General features: G+C 49.8%; 1 protein-coding gene across 3 annotated transcripts in view; it reads left to right on the top strand.

The window, feature by feature from the left end:
* The window catches only part of ST8SIA2 (ST8 alpha-N-acetyl-neuraminide alpha-2,8-sialyltransferase 2), a 62,796-nt gene extending 46,125 nt beyond the window's left edge, over window positions 1-16,671 (top strand). For 2 of the 3 annotated variants that reach the window (XM_021680519.1, XM_021680520.1), the window contains exons 4-5: window positions 651-944; window positions 16,124-16,409. In XM_021680519.1, the coding sequence (XP_021536194.1) occupies window positions 651-944; window positions 16,124-16,409 (580 nt within the window). Of the gene's footprint in view, window positions 1-650; window positions 945-16,123 lie in introns of all 3 variants that reach the window. The other variant, XM_021680518.1, reaches the window with a different exon arrangement.
* Window positions 16,672-20,394: the final 3,723 nt, after the last annotated feature.

Below are 20,394 nucleotides of genomic sequence, written 5' to 3'. Positions count from 1 at the left end.
TCAGTGGTCACCGCCTCTGAGAATACCACCTAATGCTCCTCCTTCCCGTAATAACATGACACTAGTTCACACTGAGATCTTCGTGTGGTCCAGCAGTGTTCTGAGTACTGGGTACGTAGTGACTCCTTTAATCCCTGGGAGGGGGTGCTCTTGTGATCTCCGTTGCAGCTAAAGAAACCATTGTGCATATTCCTGAGCTGTAGGGAAGCTCTTAGGAAGCACAGAGAGGTTGAGCGGGTTGCCCAGAATCACACAGGTAGAAAGTAGCAGAGGTGGATTCTGAACCTGGGAGTGTGCCTTCAGAGCCCTCACTGTTACCTAACGTGGCCAGGTCACACCTGCCTGTAGCATGGTCGCCTTGTGGGCTGAGGGCTGGCTTGCTTGCCTCCTTCCTCCTTGACTAGATCTGGAACTCCAGAAGGCACGCATTGTACAGCCCCAGGGACTAGCGAAGTTCTATGTGTGTGGTAAGAGCCTAGTAAATGTGTGTGTCAGGGAAGAAGAAGCAGGGATGACTGGAGCGGGGAGCAAGGGGGGCAGTGCTGGAAGATGAGGAGGAGGGGACAGGAGGTAAAGGTTGGATAAAATGAACTACAGGCAGCAGCATCTCATCTTCCCCAAAAGAACTGTGACGCCTTTCTCTCTGGCAGGTGCAACCTGGCCCCAGTGCAGGAGTACGCGCGGGATGTGGGGCTCAAGACTGACCTGGTGACCATGAACCCCTCGGTCATCCAACGGGCCTTTGAGGACTTGGTCAACGCCACCTGGCGGGAGAAGCTGCTCCAGCGGCTGCACAGTCTCAATGGCAGCATCCTGTGGATTCCAGCCTTCATGGCCAGGGGCGGCAAGGAGCGCGTTGAGTGGGTCAACGAGCTCATCCTGAAGCATCGCGTCAACGTGCGTACTGCATACCCCTCTCTGCGCCTGCTGCACGCCGTCCGCGGGTGAGCGGCCTCTCCACGGGGCAGGGGGCAGTCAGGGAGTCTGGGAGGGGCTTGGTGGGCAATATTCCTCTCCCGGATGTACCTGCAGCCCAGCTTACCACTCAGCAAGCCCCCAGGCCCTTCTGCACTTCCCTTCCTGGAGAAAGGAGGGGGGCTGGCAAGTGGGTTTCCTCCGGCATGCCAGTTTTGCCCAATCCGTAGTGCCCGCCCAGAGAGCTGTGTTGAGAACAGTCCTCCCATTGTGGCTCAGGGGGAATAAACCATGAGGGGCAAGGATGGAAGGAGGAAAATGTGCTGGAAGCTCTTGCAATAGTCTGCGTCAGGACTGATTGTGGCTTAGACTGGGGTAATGGTAGCAGACAGGCAACAGGTGGCTCAGAGCAGCTGGAAACTTTGGAGTAGAGGCCTCAGGATTCGCTGATGGGTTCTATTTAAGGACCTCAAGGAGGGCGAGAAAGAGAAACATCCAGGATGGCTGTTAGGATTAGAGCTTGAGCATATGGGTGTGCATGTTTGGGGCTATTACGTTTGGGCATATTAAGTTTGAGACGCCTGTTACAAATACACCTCTCCACACTCCTGACCTTGCAGCTTGGGATCAGGCCTTGCATCCATTTTGCTCATCCAACCACATGGCAGTTCACCGTCCTGCGTCCTAGCACACTACACGGACCCCCACTGACATTGAAAGGCTCTTTTTTTTTTTTTTTTTTTTTTTTTTTTTTTTTTAAAGATTTTATTTATTTATTTGAGACAGAGAGAATGAGAGACAGAGAGCATGAGAGGGAGGAGGGTCAACAGGAGAAGCAGACTCCCTGCCGAGCAGGTAGCCCGATGCGGGACTCGATCCCGGGACTCCAGGATCATGACCTGAGCTGAAGGCAGTCGCTTAACCAACTGAGCCACCCAGGCGCCCCGAAAGGCTCTTTACTGGGGCCCGACCATAACTCAGTGTGACCCTGGGAAGCTCTCTGACCAACCCACAAAGGGGGTTGTCCTCACAAAGGTAACCCCCGAGTCCCCCGAGCCTGTGACCAGCCCTGGTCTCATTAGGGTGGGTTGCCAGCACAGAAACCCATTACCCCCAAGAAAAGCCGAGCAAGACATTCAGTAAGAAGTGGCCACACTTGTGACTGATGGAGCAGAGTGACACCTGATGGACACAGGGCTCACTGGGCCACATCCCTTATCCTGGAGTTTGACCTGTGAGGCCTGCCTTGAGCATCCCCTTCATCCCTGCTGTCTGTCATAGCAACCCCTATCTCACAGAATCTAGGCTCCATGCCTTAATTGTTGTCTCTGCCTGGAAGGAGCAAAGTCTTTGCATGGTTTGGGGGTCAGAGGGGATGAGAGAAGGAGAAGGACTAGCCCATGGTAAAGAGAAATAGTCCCTCGGACAGGGAATGGGCTACTACCTAGAAGAAATGTATGCAGCCAGAGCTATTTCCAGCTATAATTGACTCACTTTCATCTGTCAAAATAGCATTAAGCACCAGTAATAAGCCCTTTAAACAAACAGGCTGTTAATCCTGGGATGGCAACATCTTCCCTTGCAGGAACTCCCAGGAGGAAATACTGCAGGAGAGAATGGGGCTGGTTTCTGCTTTTAGCAAGGGGAGGAGGTGGTGGGGAAGAGGGTTTCGGGGGCCTTGGAATGGATTTCCACCAATGGCCCTCTCCCTCTGCAGGGTGCGGGGTCCAGTTGGGCATTACAGGAAAGGTGGGCAGCGTCTATAGTGAGAGCGAGGGCTTGCCCAGGCTTGGTGGGAACTTCCCCGGTGTTTGCTACAAGAGAAGGAACGGGCTGGGGGGATGGGGGAGGCACGCAGAACAAAGCTACGGAAGAAAAGACCAAGACCAAGCGTTCGTAAAAAAAATGGCTGAGGAGGAATCTGGCCCAGAGGCAGTCTGGCCTAGCATGACAATCATGGGCTTTGGAGTTAGGGACACCTGGGTTCAAATCCCACCTCCATTACTCAGGTGGTGGAACAGGTCCCTTGTCTCCCTGAGCCCTGTTTTCTCTGTCTCTTGCTGAGGAACACTGCCTACATCCGAATGTGTGTCCTGTGCTGGCCAAGAGAGACACATAGTCAGTCATGGCTACTGCCACCAACCACCCAGCAAGGGATTAGACTTGTCCTATAGACTTAAGAGGTAGAAGTAGGACCAGAGGGTGAAACCACAGGAAGGAGCATATATTTAGGCTCAGCTTGGTAAAGGATTTCATAGTAGAACGGTGGACAAAGTCAAATTCATCTGTCAGGAGTTCTTCACCTCAGAGTTCCAGTGTGGTCTATAGCTTACAGAATAATCTTGTTTCCATATTTAAAAACCTATCATTCAATAAACCCTCTATTTATGAGGTGGAGGGGATAAACTTTTTTACTGCGGTAAAATATACACAACATAAAATTTACCATTTTGACCACTGTTAGCTGTGCACTTCAGTAGTGTTAAGTACATTCACAGTGTTGTGAAACAAATCTCCAGAACTTTTTTATCTTGCAAATCTGAAACTCTATACCCATTAAACAACAAGTCCCCTTTTCCCCAACCCTCCCTTCCTCCAGACCCTGATACGGTAAACTTTCTACTTCGGTTTCCGTGAATGTGGCTACTTTATATTCCTCATACAAGGAGATTCATACTGCATTTGCCTTTCTGTGACTGACTGATTCCACTTAACATGATGTCCTCAAGGTTCATCCATGCTGTAGCCTGTGTCAGAATGGCCTTCCTTTCGAAGACCTGAATAATATTCTGTTGTACATATATAACAGATTTTGCTTGTCCCTTCATCCGTCGGTGGACATTCAGGTTGCTTTCACGTCTTGACTATTGTGAATAGTGCTGTGTCAAATTGGGTGTGCAGATATCTCTTCGAGACTCTGTTTTCAATGGCTGGATCATATGGTAGTCCTGTTTTTAATTTTTTAAAGAACCTCCATCCTGCTTTCCATGGTGGCTGCACCATTTTATGATCCACCAGCAGGAGCACGAGGGTTTCAGTTTTTCCACATTTTCCCTGACACGTGTTATCCCATTTCACCACATCTTTGCCAACACTTGTTATTTGGTAATAGCCCACTTTCACCACTTACAAGTGTACAATTTGATTAGAAGAAATTGGCTGTTAGAGGAAAATGTAGTGGAAAATTTTTATAACCTTGGGTTTAGCAATGGTTTAAGTATCAAAACACAGGCAACGAAAGAAAAAAGAGATAAAAGGGACTTCATCAAAACTAAAACTTTTCATGCACTAAAAAGCCAACATATTCTGAGAGGGAAAAAAACCCACCCACAGAATAGGGGGAAATAGTTGCAAATCATGTATCTGATAAGGGATAAATATCCGGAGTATATGTGGAACTCCTACAACTCAACAATACCACAAATAAATCAAACAACCCAATTTTTAAATGGGCAAAGGACTTGGATGGACTTTTTTACAGAGAAGATACACAGATGGTCAATAAGCACATGAAAAATGCTCGACATCACTCATCACTGGGAAATCGTAAATCAAAACCACAGTGAGTTACCACTTTCCACCCCCTGGGATGGCGGCTATCAGAAAAGTGGGAAATAACATGTGTCGGTGAGGATGTGAGGAAATAGGAATCTTTGTGCCTGCTGGTGGGAATGTCAAGTGGGAATCACTTTTGAGGCATCTTAGTGTGTTCGTTCTGCAAAGGAGGAAGTTGATGCCCAGATGAGTTGGGTGATTTGTAGGAGGCCACCAAGCCAGTGAGGAGCACAACCAGGAACTGAAGCAGAGCACCTCACTCTGGCCAGGGCACCAGAGGCAGCAAATTCACACCCAGACAGTTCTGGATTTGGGGACCCCATCAGCTCAGTGGGCCGGGTGCTGTCACACCAGAGAAGTAGTGTTAGGAGACCAGAGAGGGTAGCGGTGTATCAAGACTCCCTGGGTACATGGCAGTTCTTCTGAGTCTGGGACAGCGTTCCCACCAGGCAGAACAAGCTGAAAGGTCAGAACACCTCAGGGTCCCACCAAACACCAGCGGGCATCTGAGGCTTGACACAGTCTTGTGGAACCGCCTATCAAGGCTCACAGTGTTGTTCGCCCCTTGACCTCGTCTTGGCCTTTGCCTCCCTCATTCGCTTGACTGCTCCTTCACATCCAAGCCATCTTTCCAAAGGAAAACAGCTGTCCTCAGATAGCAGCTGTGCATCCACACACTCTGAATGCAGCTGGGTGGCTTGAAATACCCAGACATGTCCATATACAAGTCATTGTGCTCCTAGGGCTGGTTTGTGTCCCCAGTCCATCCATTCGTGGGGAAAAATCTGTGAGATGCTCTAGTAACAGCAAATAGGCTTGCCACGAAGACCAAATGAAATCGTTTATATAAATCACTTTAGAGCCCAGGGCTGGTCATATTACGTCCATCTAGCACTACAAGCTGGCACATGGTAGAGCCAGGCTTCATGTGAAGAGACCACATGACCACGGTTTCAGTTCTCCTGGTTAAACAATCTCCTCCTACACTTTTGTGATTATTAGCCTACTTCTTATTATTAATTGTTTAAGTTGACAGTGCCTTGAGGTCAGGATAATGGCACTTCATACTGCATCCCTGACCCCTGCATAGTGCCTGATACTGAGAGAGCATCTGGTGACTGGTCAGGGGGTCCCCAGTGACCTCAGATTGAAGAAGGACATGTAGGAGAATAGATGAGGGGCACAAATAACCATCCCTAACACTGCTGTGCTAGATACCATGCTAAGAATTATGTCATGTAATGAGAGAACTAGAACCAACATCCTATTTTAAAGACAACAAATTGAGCCTCAGGTGGTAAGTAACTTGTACGAGGTTGCATGGCTGGTAAGAGACAGATCAGGACTCCTCCCTTGCTCCTGATCACCACCCATTTGCCCCTGTGAACAATAACCAGGAAATAATGACAGGGACCCTAGAAGAATAATGTGGGGAAGGCCAAAGCCAGAGTTTGAGCTTATGAAAATATTAAGAAAAACAGAAAGGGGGCTCCTGGGTGGCTCAGTCAGTTGAGCCTCTGACTCTTGATTTCAGCTCAGGTCATAATCTCAGAGTGGTGAGATGGAGCCCTGTGTCAGCCTCCGCGCTGGGCATGGAGCCTGTTTAAGATTCTCTCTCTCTCCATCCAATCCTCTCCATCCACCCCTCCCCACCCTCCCCCCACTTAAAAAAAAAAGGAAAGAAAAACAGAAAGTGAATTTTATGTTTCAAGTAAAAAGAACCGAAAAGTTAAGGACAGGCAGTGTAGAGGCTATGAAAGACAGATGGGAACTGGACTCTTGGTTCCTCTTCTACACCTATCTTCTCAGCAAAGGAGAGCTGTCTTTTACCTGGATAGCATAATGAATGAAGCCTTTGGTATCACTTACAATCCCACTTCACTGCCCTAAACCAGGGGTTCTCAACAATGGTCCCTGAACCAGCGGCATCAGCATCACCTGGGTAGTTGGTAGAAATGCAAATTCTCAGGCCCAGCCCAGGCTTACTGAATCCAAAATCGTAGTTCTGAGGCCCAGAAATCTGCATATTAACAAACCCTACAGGTGATTCTGAGGCACAGTGTAAGTTTGAGAACCTCTACTCTCAACAAAACCAAGACCTATTAACATCCCAGGAGATATCATGCACCAAGACAACTGAGCAGCTGGCCCTGATCTTCCCCAAATCATACAAAATTGGAAAAGGACAATCTGGAATTGGCCATCCCTACCCCAATTTTCTAAACATGGGGAAACAATGGACTCCAGTGAGCTTGTTGTCAACCCCAAGCCAGAGCTTCAAAATGGTTATCAGTGCAATGGCTCAGGAACACCTGAAGATGAAGAAGCAAATATCAAGACCAGATGTCCTCATGGGAAAACAGCAAGGCACACTGCCCCAGTCTGCTCTTCTGAAGGAAGGCAGTAGACAGGTACCAGGATCAGGGTAGTCATTTCATATCTTGGGTTAAGTCAGATACTTTGACAAAATATTTCTTGAGCAGCATGGAGAACTGTGACATTTCAGGGAGTAAAAGGGAGCAAATGTTAAGTCTCTTCTTAGAGAAACTTTGTAAGATAGATACTATTTTCATCCCCATTTTACTCACAAGGAAACAGGCTCAGAGATGTTAACTGAATTGCTCCAGGTCACTCAGATGAGGAGGAGGGAGACTAGAACCCATGTGTATGGGTTTCAGTTGTGTCTACTGCCATCCCCCTTCTCATGTCCTTGACAGACTGACCACAGTCTGTTGACCACAGACACCCAAAAGACTAATTAATTAAAGGTTGACTTCGTGGGGATCTCTAAGAACACACCACCGGCCTCCTGTACTGCCAACTGTCCCCATTTTTACCAATGACTTAAATGAAGGCATCAAATGTCTCCTTAGCCAGTTCACAGAAGACACGACTTTGGGGGGATTACTAATAATTGGGACCTCAGAGTTGAATCCGAACTTCTTTTGATGGGCTGAAACAATGAGCCAATCTAAGAGGGAGAGATTTAATACGGACAAATGCAAGATTCTGTACTTAGGTTCTAAACAATTGTACAGGTACAATGAGCAGTACCAACCAGCAGCAGGCGTGTGGCTGCTCAAAGGGTAAGATGATCTTAGATCACAGTGACGGATGTATAATGGTTTGAGAGTCAAGGAGGTCAGCGATGACCTTGGTCGAATCCCACTTGGAGAGGTTTTGGGTCCCAGTCTGGAGATGGACCACAGTGGCAGAGAAATTCAAAAGTCAAAAGGTTTAGGGAGAGAAGTATCCAAGGAGCATGAGAGCAATCTTTCTTCAGTTAGCAAACATTTACTTGCTATAATCTAGAAGGCTCCAGGCCTGTGCTGGGGGAACATAAAAATCAATGAAACAAGGCTTCTGACCTTGAGGGGCTCACAAATTTGGACTGCAAGGCTCCAGGTGTAGAACTAGGGTTGAGAAGTCATCTACACAGAGTCAGGTTTCATCTGGGCCCTGGGAAGAGCATTCCAACAAACAGAGGTCATCTGAAATGAGCTTGGTTGCCTCTTGTTCCGGCAGCAGTGAATGCCCCTTGCTGGGCCATGACTTGGAAAATCCGCATCCTACAGACTTAGTGGATGAGTCTGCCAGCACTGCTGTAACAAAGGACCACGGGCCAGGTGGCCTAAACTGGCAAGAGAAAGTTACTGTCTTGTAGATCTGGAGGCTGGAGGTCCTTCTGAGAGCTCTGAGAGAAGAATCTGTTCTAGGCCTTTCTCTTGTGGAGGACCATCTCCATCATTATCTCTGTGTGCCTGTGTATCTCCAAATCCCCCCTGCTTATAAGGCCATCAGTTGGATTGGAATAAGGGCTACCCTAACAACCTCATTTTAACTTGCTTACCTCTGTAAAGACCCTTATCTCTAAATAAAGTCCCATTATGATGTACTGGAGGTTGAGCTCCACAGATGAATTCTGAGGGAATATAATTCAACCCATAACGGTTGGGCTAGAAGGTCACCCTTTCCACGCAGAGATTCTTTGATTCATCAGACCTGTACCAGGAGAATCTCTAACCACCGGGTACTGTGGACATTCCTGCCCATCTGAGGCAGTTACTGGGCCTGGGCATCTCAGGGAGGGGGCAGTGTGGTACAGAGAAGGCCTGCTCTTTAACTCTTACTGGCCCTGCGCCAGACTGAGCAGCTCTTCCAGGGGGCTTTGGGCTCTGCCAGCCTGCAAGAGTGGCACAGTGCCCTGGCTGGCTGTTGGCAAGGGAGGTGAACAGCCCAGGGGAAGGACACCCAGGCAGCTGAATATGGCTGCAGGAAGGCGAAAACTCTGGTCCGCAGATGGTAGTGAATGGCCCAGATTCAATTACAACAATGAGGAAGGCTGTGACCCACAGAGAGGGTGGCCCTCGGGCAGGAAAGCAGCCCATTGCCTGGCCCCATTTAGCCACCCAGACCACAGGCCTGATGCAGAGGAAGCCTGTGAATTGGTGCTTAGTTAGGCACCCAAAGTGCTGAACATCAGCCCTAGGATGGCAGGGACCCAGCAGGCATCCCTGCCAGGGCTGGAGCAGTGGGTCAGCAGAGTGAGCATTGCTGCCTGGCAGCAGGGAGCAGAAACCTGCACGCTGGACAGGCAAGGGAGTAAGCATGGTGCAGAGAATGAGGCGAGACCAACGCAGGTTGGAGGTGTCCCCTCCCAGGCATGCCCATCGCCGTCCCAAGAGCATGTCCCCAGGGCCAGTCCAGCAGCTGGGTTCCGGTCTCCTTCAGGGGACACGGAGTGTGGAAGTATATTCCACGGCAGTGATACATAGAGAAAAAGAGAGAGGTCTGTGGTATGAAGGCACAGATGGCATTTCGTCATTTTTCATAGATTATCTCTATTTTTTTCAAATAGCAATGCACATAGTAAAAAGAAAAATCCAAACAGTATAAAAGGATTTAAAGTGAAAAGCGAGTGAGCCCTCCTCCACAGAGGCGGCCTGTTACACTGGTTTTCTGTGTGTATTCTCCCAGAAATATCCACTTTTACACATAAGAGAGCATGTTTTAAGCATGGTACCTTGCTAAATTCTGGAAACTATTCCACATCAATACACACCACCTTGCTCTCCTTCACAGTGTCTGTACCATAATTTATGGGAGCAGAAGCCATTGGTGGGCATCGCGGGTTTTTCCAATCTTTGGCTAGTATAATCGGTGCTACGGTGATCATCTTATACCAACATCTGCACACGTATGTACATCTAGAGGCTCGCTCTTTAGGCGTGCCATCGCTAAAAAGAGACGCATGTAAGTGTTGTTAGTTTTTATAGCGGTTACCAAATTGCCCTTCCTGGAGGCAGGTACCGATTTACACTCCCACCTACGATGATTGAAAATGCCTGCTTTTCCATAACCTCACCAGCGTGGTAGATTACCGACACTTGTTCTCTTTGCCAATCCAGTGGAAAATGCCATCTGATTGTTGTGTGAAATTGGATTCCTTTAATTATGAATGAGGTTAATTATAATTTTTTTTTCGCATTTGGAGTTTAGATACCAGAATCCAGCCAGGAGTTTTCACCCCCAAGATGTGGTCTTTCTGGATCCCTGCTGGGCCAGAGGTGATCCCTGTGGGTGAGCCACAGTCTCTCAACTCCCCTGGGGACCCCCCCATGTAGCAGGAGGAAGCTCTGAAATAATCAGCGTCATGATTTTTCCTCCTTTCTTTTGGCAACAAATGGTCTAGGGCACCACCAGCCTGCCTTTTGCATGTGCAGACCTGTGGGTTTGCAGGAAAGCCAACCTCCTTGGCTTCTGCCAGTGCCCCCCACCCCCCCCCCCCGCAAGGGAGACACTAGCCTCTGCTTGCTCGTTTTCACTCCTGGCTTCATTAAGTAGAGATTTGTGGCGCACCCACTTTGCACGTGAGCTATGCTAGGATCTGGGGTTATATAGGAGCAGGAAGTCAGTCCACTGGCTCACAGAATTGTAACTTGTAGGGGAGGAGAAAGTCAAGTAAATGAATAATGATAGCATAGAGTGATAAATGCTATAATCAGAAAAGAGCAATGTACAGGGCATAAACCCATCCGGGAAAGTCCGGGAAGTAACATTGAAGCTGAGACCATAAGGAGGAGTTGCCAGCCAGGAGAACGGGGAATTGGTGGTGTCCTGGTAGGAATGAAGAGGGTCCTTACAGCCGTGTGGCTGTGCAGGCCAGGTGGTGGGAGGGATCTCAGGCCCAGGTCACAAGGACTTCACAAGCCCTGCTGAGGCCACTGGATGTTGTCCTGGGGACTCTGAGAGTCTCTGGGGAGTGTTTGGTGGCATGGTCATCCTTGAAGTTAACCTTGCTTACTTGAGTGAAGGGCACTGGCTTGGATAAGCATTGAGGCCTGGGGACCAGGAATCTGCCTCAAGCATACATAGGACTTGGTCAGCTCTGCATTCCAGCCCCAGATTTTGAGACAAAACCCCCAGCTCTCCATGCTCTCAAAGCTGGGCAGCCTCATCCTGAGATGTTCCCCAGGATACCAGAGCCCTAGGCAGTGTTCCCAAGGAAAAGACGGCAATGGGCTATGGGCCCCCAGACCAGGGCCCAGGCTGCTGATGTGGATAATTGGAGACCAGGGGTCTGAGGGCCCTGTCCCATTTTGCTGCTCATCTCACACAAAACATCCCCAAGTGTCCCACGGCAACCACCTGTAAGGCATTCCTGATCCTTAAGGGACAATATGAGCTATGTTCCACAAAGTGCTTTTAGCATCTTAGAGAAAGCCCTTTTGGTCCCTTTTTCCAACAGTGGCAGCCACTGTGCTTGCCACATACTGAGCCCAGGAATCCAAAAGGACAAATGTGCTTTGGAGATGATTTTGGCAATCCTCATCTATAGCTGTCCATGCTCATAAAATACGGTGCTTAATCGTCTTGGCAATTGGGGTAACCAATTAGAAAAATAATTACTGCCTTCTTTGAGATTACTTTGCCTTCTAATTAAAATCTCAAGACTGGGATATTAAAGGTGCATTGTCAATACAACGTTCCGGGATGCACCCAGCTAACCTCATTTGGAAAGGCAAAATTAATTAGTTTGTGTTTTAACACCCAGCTGTTATCCTGAGGAAGGAAATCGTCTACAAGTCGGCCACACACACAGTCTCTAAATTGGCCAGAGCGACTGAGGGGGATAGAAAGGAAATCAAGGGTGATTTGTTCCCGCATAACTCAGTCAGCTCCTATTACAAGCTGCTCATTAAACGGCAACCCCGCGTCCCTGTCAGACATGGCTCAGGAGTGTTCTTGTTCACCCGTGGAGGCAGAATGGGAAATAAGTGGGTCCCTCCGTGCCACTGAGCTCCCCCTTCATTCTGGAGCCTCCTTTGCTGTTAACACCTCTCCCAGTGATTGATTCTTGGGGGAAAGCCGGCAGCGGATCTGAGAGGGTGGGCACCTCTCTCCCTGTCCCCGACGGCCGCAGGTACAAAGCTGCCTGCCCTGCTGGTTTCCCTCTTCCTCCTTTTCGCCTTCTTCCTATTTTCCAATTCCATTTGAGTCAGACATTTGCTGAGCACCATGGAAGCCAGGATAATAATGGTTCTAGGCTGTGCGACAGTCACGACCCCCCAGCCCCTCGTGGTTTGGCACAACAGAAGCTGATTTCTCGTTCATGCAAAGTGTGAGAGGCAGAAGAGAAGGTTGGCCCCCAAGGGACACACTTCCTGTCACAGCCTATTGGCCAGAACTGGTCACGTGACCCCAGCCCCATTGCAAGGGATGCTGGGAGGTGTAGGCGGGCACATGGAGTGTTTGTTGAGCGCTTCTGTCCCTGCCACAGTGCCCTGGCTGCCCCGTGCATGGAGCCAGGTGCCTCTGAACCCCCTCCAGGAGTGTGAGGCACGGCTCCTGCTCCCCGGGAAATGCCCGCTCTGTTCTGTGTGGGAGGCCAACCCGTACAATCGTGAATTATCAGGCAGGATTGATAAGCACAACAGGAGAAGTGGAAGCAAATTTCATGATAATGGGTAGAAGTGATTACCTCAGCATGAACTAGGAAGAAGAGGATGGAACAAAAGGAACATTTCCAGGAAGATGTAATGCATGTGCTTAGTTTTGCGGGGGAAGGGGAAGACAGTTCACGGGGACATGAGGAGGAAAGTCACATCTGCAGGCAGGGCACAGCCCGCGTCCGTGTAACCTCAGACCTCCTACAGATCAAATTCTTCCCTCCCCGTCTCTGAGCACAGCACTGATGTCCTGAAAAGAAATTCATTTCCGAAAGCCTTCTCACGCTAAGGCCTTACAATCAGAAAATAAACAAACCACAAATCCCTAATATGGCATTTGTGACCGGTGTTAGGACATGAATTTGCTCAGGGAGCAAATAGCGCTATGCTCTCGGGCAGGGACACTGCGGTGGCTTGCACTTCCCTGGGGAGGGTCAACAGCCGCTAAAGCCGGCTCATGCCGGGCGCGACCCTCCCAGAATCGCCATGGGGTAGAAAAGGCCCAAGAACCAGGAGTGGGGAGGCTGGGCTGCGTTTTATCTAAGCCCTGTCTAACCAGCTGCGGGAGGAGCGCCTCTACTTGGCCTGTCTGCCTGGACTCCCACGTTTTCCTCTGGAACCTGAAACAAGAGGACACGTTCAACCTAGGAGGCCCATGGATCACCCACAGATATGGTCTGTTGACTCACACAACAGGGCCTCAGATGATGTTTTAAAACTTTTTTTAATTAGTTGCCAACATTCAAAAATGTGGAGAAATTGCATAAAAATCCCGATCTCTGATACACACTTTGGCGCTACTATACTGGACAGTAATAAAACTGGCTACCCCTTTAGATGCCACAGTCCCACCACTCCCTGTTGCCTTGGCAACCCTGAGGCCAGGCATGGGTTTTCCCTACACACATCCCAGCTCTCAGCTCACTCAGTTACATCCCCTGCCAGGCCACTGGGCTAGACAAGTTCCCCGGGCACAATAATCTTTAAAACTTGACAACTATTCCTGAGGCTTACTCTTTTCCCTTATTTTCTCTAAATATACCTCATTCTTAGCAGAACCACCCACCAGTGAGAGCAGGGCTTCTTAGCCTTGGCTACACATTTGAACAACTGGGGGAGGTTTTAAAAATCCCAGTGTCCAGCCTGCACCCGGAGGTTGCACTCAGGATCGGTCCTCTTAAAGCTCCAGGTGGTTCAGTGTACAGCCTAGGCCAAGAAGCATCGAGTCAGAACCAAAAATACAATGGACTAGCTTAGGAGGGGGGTGAGCTCCCCATTATCGGAGGTGGTTAAGCCAAGGTGGATGAGCACTTTGCAAGGATGTGTGGGGCAATTCAAACATCAGCTGCTACTCTCCTGGGGTTCTTCCCTCCTTCCACTTCCCGGCCTTTGCCCCTCAGCACCCTCCCAAGCTCAGCTCAGCCCCATTGAACCTACAGTGTGCACGTGATCTAAGAAGGGCACCTTATCTCTTGAGCCTCATCCTCAGCACCACGCACCCCCCAGGCTTTTCCCTATTACTTCCCAATTGTGTTTGTGGTTAATGGAGCCATTGTCTAGCTCCCTGCCTTTGTCCCCTCCATCTGATTCTGGGTTGAAAAATTCAGCCACAGGGAAGTTTCTTGGCCCAGACAGGATGAAATAGGAGGAGATGCAAGCAAAGTGGTCTTCAGCGGACAGGCTTACGACAAAAGACTGGTTGTCTAGAGGCTCTCCTGGAGGTCGGCACAGTGCCCCCGAGAATCATGTTCATAGGATGGGGTGGGGGTCCTTGAAATATGTTTCATTATATCAAATATTACATTATTTACTAAAATTATATGGGTTACTAGGAATCTGTAACCTTGTCTGTTTCAAAGGCTAACACCTCCTCCAAAAAAAAAAAAAAAGGATTTAAAGTTAACTTTCTGGAATGTCTTGGGGTTTCCTTTTTGGGTCTGCAGAAAGAACCACTTGCAAAAGGAAGGGCATGCTTGATCTTCTAGAAAATCTTCCCCCTGCCCACCCAACATTTCCCTAAAAGCACTGCGAAGAATATGAAACAGTTTCAACTTTCAGCAATGTGTAAATGTTTTGCCTGGCATACTTTTGCTTCTGGCGTGAACGTAATTGGTTCGTTTGACTATATAGTCACACCTGTCACTGTGCTAAGGTGTCATCAGGAGCCGAGCTGGGCTTGGGGAGTGGATGTTTCTCACAATGGCAGGTGGAGCAGGTGCGATGAGGTGCACAGAGTTTGAGGACAGAAAAGCATGGCCAATGTCTGGTATGGACCACAGTAGTGAGGAGTTGGTGGTAAGGAATTCCCTCTTTCCACCAAGGTGTACGCATTGCATTTAAAGGGATTCAGCTTTTTATGAGAAATAAAGAGGTTAAACCACACATCCCAGTGAGTTCTAAATCCAAGCAGAAGAACCACTGTGGAAAGCCAAAATGGTGGCAAAGAGAATGGACGTTTTCCCGCTTCTGGAGAAACGTCTAGATTGTGTTGAAACTTGGAGATGCCCTGGTCTGTGGCCCATCATCATATAGATGTGAAAAATTAGGTCCAGCAGGGAGAAGTAACCTGCCCAAAAGCATGCAGGTAGCTGTTGACAGAACTTTCACTTGAAACTCAGGTCTAAAAAGTTGGTAGCTCCCCAGACCTCTGCTTCCTAGTCTGTGGAATGGAGACGGGTTCTTCATCACTGCTGTCTTGGTTAAGGTAAACTGAGACCCTCTATGTGCAGAGGTAGCTCAGTGCCTCGCCCAGCACTGGGGTCCGTTAGCCCAACGCCATGCTCTTCCCAATTCTCCGTAGCTCCTTTCATTACCCCTGCCAGATTCCTAGGTAGGAAGCCAAGGTGGATGAGCAGATTCCTAGGTAGGAAGCGGGAACTCCCATTTCAGAAGGGCATATGCCAAATGCCATGACAGGCCTTGAGAAGAGATCATGGCAGAACCCGGCTTCACTGGGCAGAGCACCGTCTGGTGTCCCCTCAGCTCTCAGGGAAGCCACCCAAGGTCAGAGGTGGGCAACCCGCATCAGAGGGGTGGGGGTCCTGCGGGCAGGGATGGGAAGGAAATCGGATGATGCTCAAGGGACAAGGAAGTCAGTCTCTGCTGGAGTCAGGAATGGTGACATGCAAAGGGAAGCACCATGGGACCCTCCACAAGGGGAAGATGGGGGCACCATGCAAGAGCCACCCCTTTACGGGAGGTCTGCATGCGGCAGCCCAAGCAGCAGGCTGCCACACCCACGTGTGTCATCTGTGGCTCTCTCTCTCGTGCTCCCACAGCAGAGGCCAGGAGCATGGCTGCAAAGCCAAAAATATCTACCAGCTGGCTCGTTATAGAAAAAGTTTGCCCGCCCCCACTTTAGATTTCAACAGGCCTGAGCCCAGGTCAAGGTCCTGCCCTTTCTACCTAGGTGACCTCGGGCAAGCCACTTTTGTATCTGAGCCTCATTTCTGCATCTGTACCTACTACCAAGCTCGTCATGTTTCCATAAAAATCATATATGTGAAAATTCACAATGTAGGGAACAGTTCTGTTGCTTAATAAAGGTTGTAGTCAGTCCCCTGAGAAGGGAACCGGGAATCAGTGGCTGGATTGGTCTCCACCGCTCCTGGAGTGGCAGGAGGCAGGCTGCTGGACAGGTTAACATTGTCCTCTTCCTGGAAAGGATGATTCACAAACTCATATTTCTTTTTTTTTTTTTCCAGATACTGGCTGACCAACAAAGTCCACATCAAAAGACCCACCACTGGTCTCTTGATGTACACACTGGCCACACGTTTCTGCAATCAGATCTACCTCTATGGCTTCTGGCCCTTTCCACTAGATCAGAACCAGAACCCCGTCAAGTACCACTATTACGACAGCCTCAAGTACGGCTACACCTCCCAGGCCAGCCCCCACACCATGCCCTTGGAGTTCAAGGCCCTCAAGAGCCTGCATGAGCAGGGGGCTTTGAAACTGACTGTTGGCCAGTGTGATGGGGCCACGTAAGGTGGGCTCCCTGTGGGACTCAGTGGCTCACATTTCCTGCCAGCTACACCATAGGCAGATGGGAGTCGGGGTGGCACAAACTGTAGAACAAGCAGGCTAGTGGTTTTCTTTGTTAAAGTGTAAAACAGTGACCAGAATATATATATCTATACCTGCATATATATATTGACCTGAGTATTTATAACTGTGTGGTGTTCATCTAGCATTAGGCAGATAAGCCACAGGAAGAAGGTGTGGAGAACCCACCCAAACTGGATTGAGACTCAATCCATCTTTAGGGGCAGAAGGACTCGACATGAAAAGAAGCCAGTCCCATGACTTTGGATGACAAACTGCCTCCCTGGGTTGGACAGATCTTTGGGCTCATGGATGAATGGAGAGCCACCTCTTGGCAGCGAACCTGAGCCTCTGAGACACCTGGATTCTGGGTGAGCCAAGACCCAGAGGGGACAACTTGACCCAAGTCTAAAATGGTGCTGTTGACAGAGGAGAGGAGGTTGAGGGGTTCAGCCTGGCAAAGAAGTACAAGGACCTCAAGAAGCAGAGGCCACTTCAGAGGCGTGGGCCTTGTTCCACAAACTTAGAGTTTAACTGTCCGAGGGACGATCCCCGGTGGACCCACCTGTCCCAGACAGGCTTCCACAGCTATGAAGAGAAGGCTAGAGAAGTAACCATGAGCAGTCTATACTCTGGCTTTGCAAGAACCACCAAGAACCTGGACAGAGCAGGCAGATGACCCTAAAGAGCTGGGGTGTTCCCCTGGCATTTTGGAAAAATTGAGATCTCCCGCTCGGGGGCAGCACTCCACCCCACAATAAGGCAGAAGAGTGTCCAAAACGTGGTGGTTTGGTGGGTGTTCTTTAAAGCGACTAGAGTCCACCAAGGAGGAAGGGACCCTGGGATTTTACCCGCTTGGTTACCCCCTTCCTGCTTTCTTAGAATGTCACATGAGGGACCATACCGTCCCCTTCTGCCACCAGAGAAGCCACAGCAAAAGCTTGAAAGGGCCCCGTCAAGATAAATGTCATCCTTTTTTAAATACATATGATTGCCTTTCTGGGTGCCTCACAGAGCCCCAGAGTGTGAGACCTGAAAGGGTGTTAAGCACCTCGCTTCATTTCTCTGTGACCCCTCTGTTTCCTTTCTGCGTTGTGCACTCGAGGGGCCTCTGCAGCCATTTCTCATCATCTTCCTATCCTGATGGTCACACTAGCCGGCACTGAGCTCCAACACGGAGCTTCTCCAGTCTGCAGGGAGAGGCTCCAATGTCCACCCCCACCCCCACCTACCCATCCTCCACGCAAAGGCAATGATTTTAGAATTTCACAAAATCCTTTTTGCCCCCTATGAAGATTAATAGTGAAGACTTTTTTTTTTTTTTTAACCCAAAGCCAAATGCAGTATCCAAATACTGGGCATAATCTCCCTGGGGAAATCTGGGCTCCATGCCAATCACTTAGGGGCTGGAATCAGAGGTCACATATAGACAAGCATTAGGCGGCTTGATTTGTTGGATGTATTCCCTTGCCTGATAAATAACACTGTTTTAAAACATATTTGAAAGATAAGTAAAAAACCATTATCTTGAAGGTGAAGGAAGTTAAGAAAAGTAACCGAGATCTGCTCCCAAGCACACGAGACCGGACATAATTAATCAGCGGCAATTCAGACCAGGACGTTTGCTCTAAATTAATGGCTGGCGGGCAGCAAACGGAGGCAGTGGGAGGATGCTCAGAACCATTCACCCCGCACGTGGGTGCTCCAGCTCCAAACCCCAGCTGCGACTGCTACCCTGCATCTCTTGTGTTTCTTCCCTTGTTGTCCTTGCTGTTGATGCTTCAAGTCTGAGATTTGGGATTTGCATCATAAAATGAATATTTAAAAAAGCAACAGCCCTAACAGCCTCTGTGGGAACTGCGTGGTTTGCACTCCCTCGCAAGAAGTGGAAATAATTAGTATCATATTTTACACTTCTCCAGAGCCTTTCATCTTGAGGATCTCACAGGCCTTGGAAGACATTTAATGTCTGAAGCTGGCAGTGCCCTGGGGAGCAGGTAGAACTGCCTGGGCCTCCGTGGATTAACCAGGGCTTTGGACTCCAGAAAGTTCCAGTGGTGAGTCCTGAGGGGAGCTGGGATGGCAGGTCCTGGGGTTGGCCCCACGCTCCGTGCACCGGCCGGCAGCCCGCCCTGTGGGGCAGTTCAAGGCCAGAGCTCCATGGAAGAGCTAGTTTTCCTTCTGTCCCATATTGGTCTTGGTTCCTTAAGCAGACACCAGTGGCTGTTGAAGTAGAAGGAGCCCTGAGAACCTGCCCTGGGAAGCCAGGACCATCCGCACCCCTCCGTTCCCCAACTCACAGGTCCTGCGCTGCCCAAATGCACTGACCACCTGATGACAGGGGCAGAAGGACTCGACCCACCCCGTCCTGCTCCTCCACCTGGGCGCACAATCAGGAGGCAGCCTGTCCCCTCTGCCTGTTTAGGGCAGCTAAATGCACAGGCCAGCTAGCCTGGGTGGCCCCGAGGAGTCCCAGCCTGCCCCTTGTCCCTGCCATCCTGGTCCACTGCCCTGTAACTGCAGTGGTCACGGCCATCCTGGGAGCAGGAGACCCTTCCAGTCCCGTTAATCAATTGACCGTTAATCAGTCCCCAATCACCCTGCCATCACCCACCCTGGAGCCTCTCAGACCTGCAAGCTCCTCAAGCCCCCAAATAACCACTCCCCTCCATCGGCCACCTCCTTGGCTGAAGAGAAGGAGCCATCTGAAACACCAGCTCCCCTCCAGATCTCCTGATCCCTTTCCTCCCCACGCCTCTCCTTCCTCCCATTTCTGAGGACGTGACATCCGTCCTCTGGGCAGTGACATTTTCCCACACACCCCAGCCACTCTTCTGCCACCTCTGTCTGTCCTCACTTCCACCAGCACACACTCTTCTCCCCATCCCGGCTCCTGCAGCCTCTTCCCTCCCTTTCCCTGCACCACCAGCCCTGGGAAGGGGTCTCCGATGCTTGCGCTGCCGTCCCCCATGACCTATCTAGCCTCCATGCTCCAGGGACCTGCGATTCAGCGCCCTCCATGTTGCCACATCAAAAGACCCCTTGTCGTCACCAAGCTCCCCACATCGCTGGGCTCCACAGCGACCCCTGCTGGACACCCGTCCCCATCGTGCCCAGGATGCCACGTATTCACAGTGTTTCTCCTCTCTTCCAACGTCTCTTCATCACTTATTTATGTATTTATTTATTTATGTATTTATGATTTATTTATTTCCACCCTTCCCTTGATCTAAAAAGGACCCGAGGTGGGTCAGACCATTATTTCCCTCCCTCCGCCTTGCCCCACTGCACGGAGACTACCTACATTAGTGCCTTCCATTGAGTCCCCACCCCACCTGCTCTAGACTCCATACATCCGAAGCCAAGTTTATCATCTCTGCTTCCCCTTCCTCCACGATCCCCCGTCTTCTTGATAGAATCCCCGTGAGCCTCTCAACCACCCAAGTCTGAGACCCTAAAGTCATCTTCGACTCTTCTCTATGGGTTCCCTTGTCACCCTTCCCCACCAGTGCTGCCCTTGCTTCCCTCGTTTGCACAATTTTAGCAGCGTTCTCTTCCCTACCACTCCCCGTTTCCCCTCTGGGCATGCTTGCACATCCCCGTCTGTCCTGCACATTCATAGTGATTTTTATCTCTAGCCATTCAGAAAACTTTAAAAGTTCCTGGCCCACAAAATAAGGTACAAATCTCCACCCTGACATTACAGATCACCCAGTAAGGCCCCTTCCTTCTTTACACCCTGCACTGGTCCCTAGAGAATCATCATTTTTGGAAGAGGTGCCTGGTTTTCCTGTCTCTGTGCCTTTGGTCTTGCTGTTCTCATCTCCTGGGACCCTCTCTTCTGTTCCCTTCAAGGCCCATGCAGAAACCACATCTTCCATGAAGCCCTCCCTGATCTACCAACCACTGGGATTTCTCCCTCCGCTGA

Source organism: Neomonachus schauinslandi, chromosome 9, assembly GCF_002201575.2.
Source record: "Neomonachus schauinslandi chromosome 9, ASM220157v2, whole genome shotgun sequence".
NCBI classification, from domain to species: Eukaryota; Metazoa; Chordata; class Mammalia; order Carnivora; family Phocidae; genus Neomonachus; species Neomonachus schauinslandi.
The sequence above is the reverse complement of the archived record's forward strand: the minus strand, read 5'-3'. Positions and strand labels throughout refer to the sequence as shown.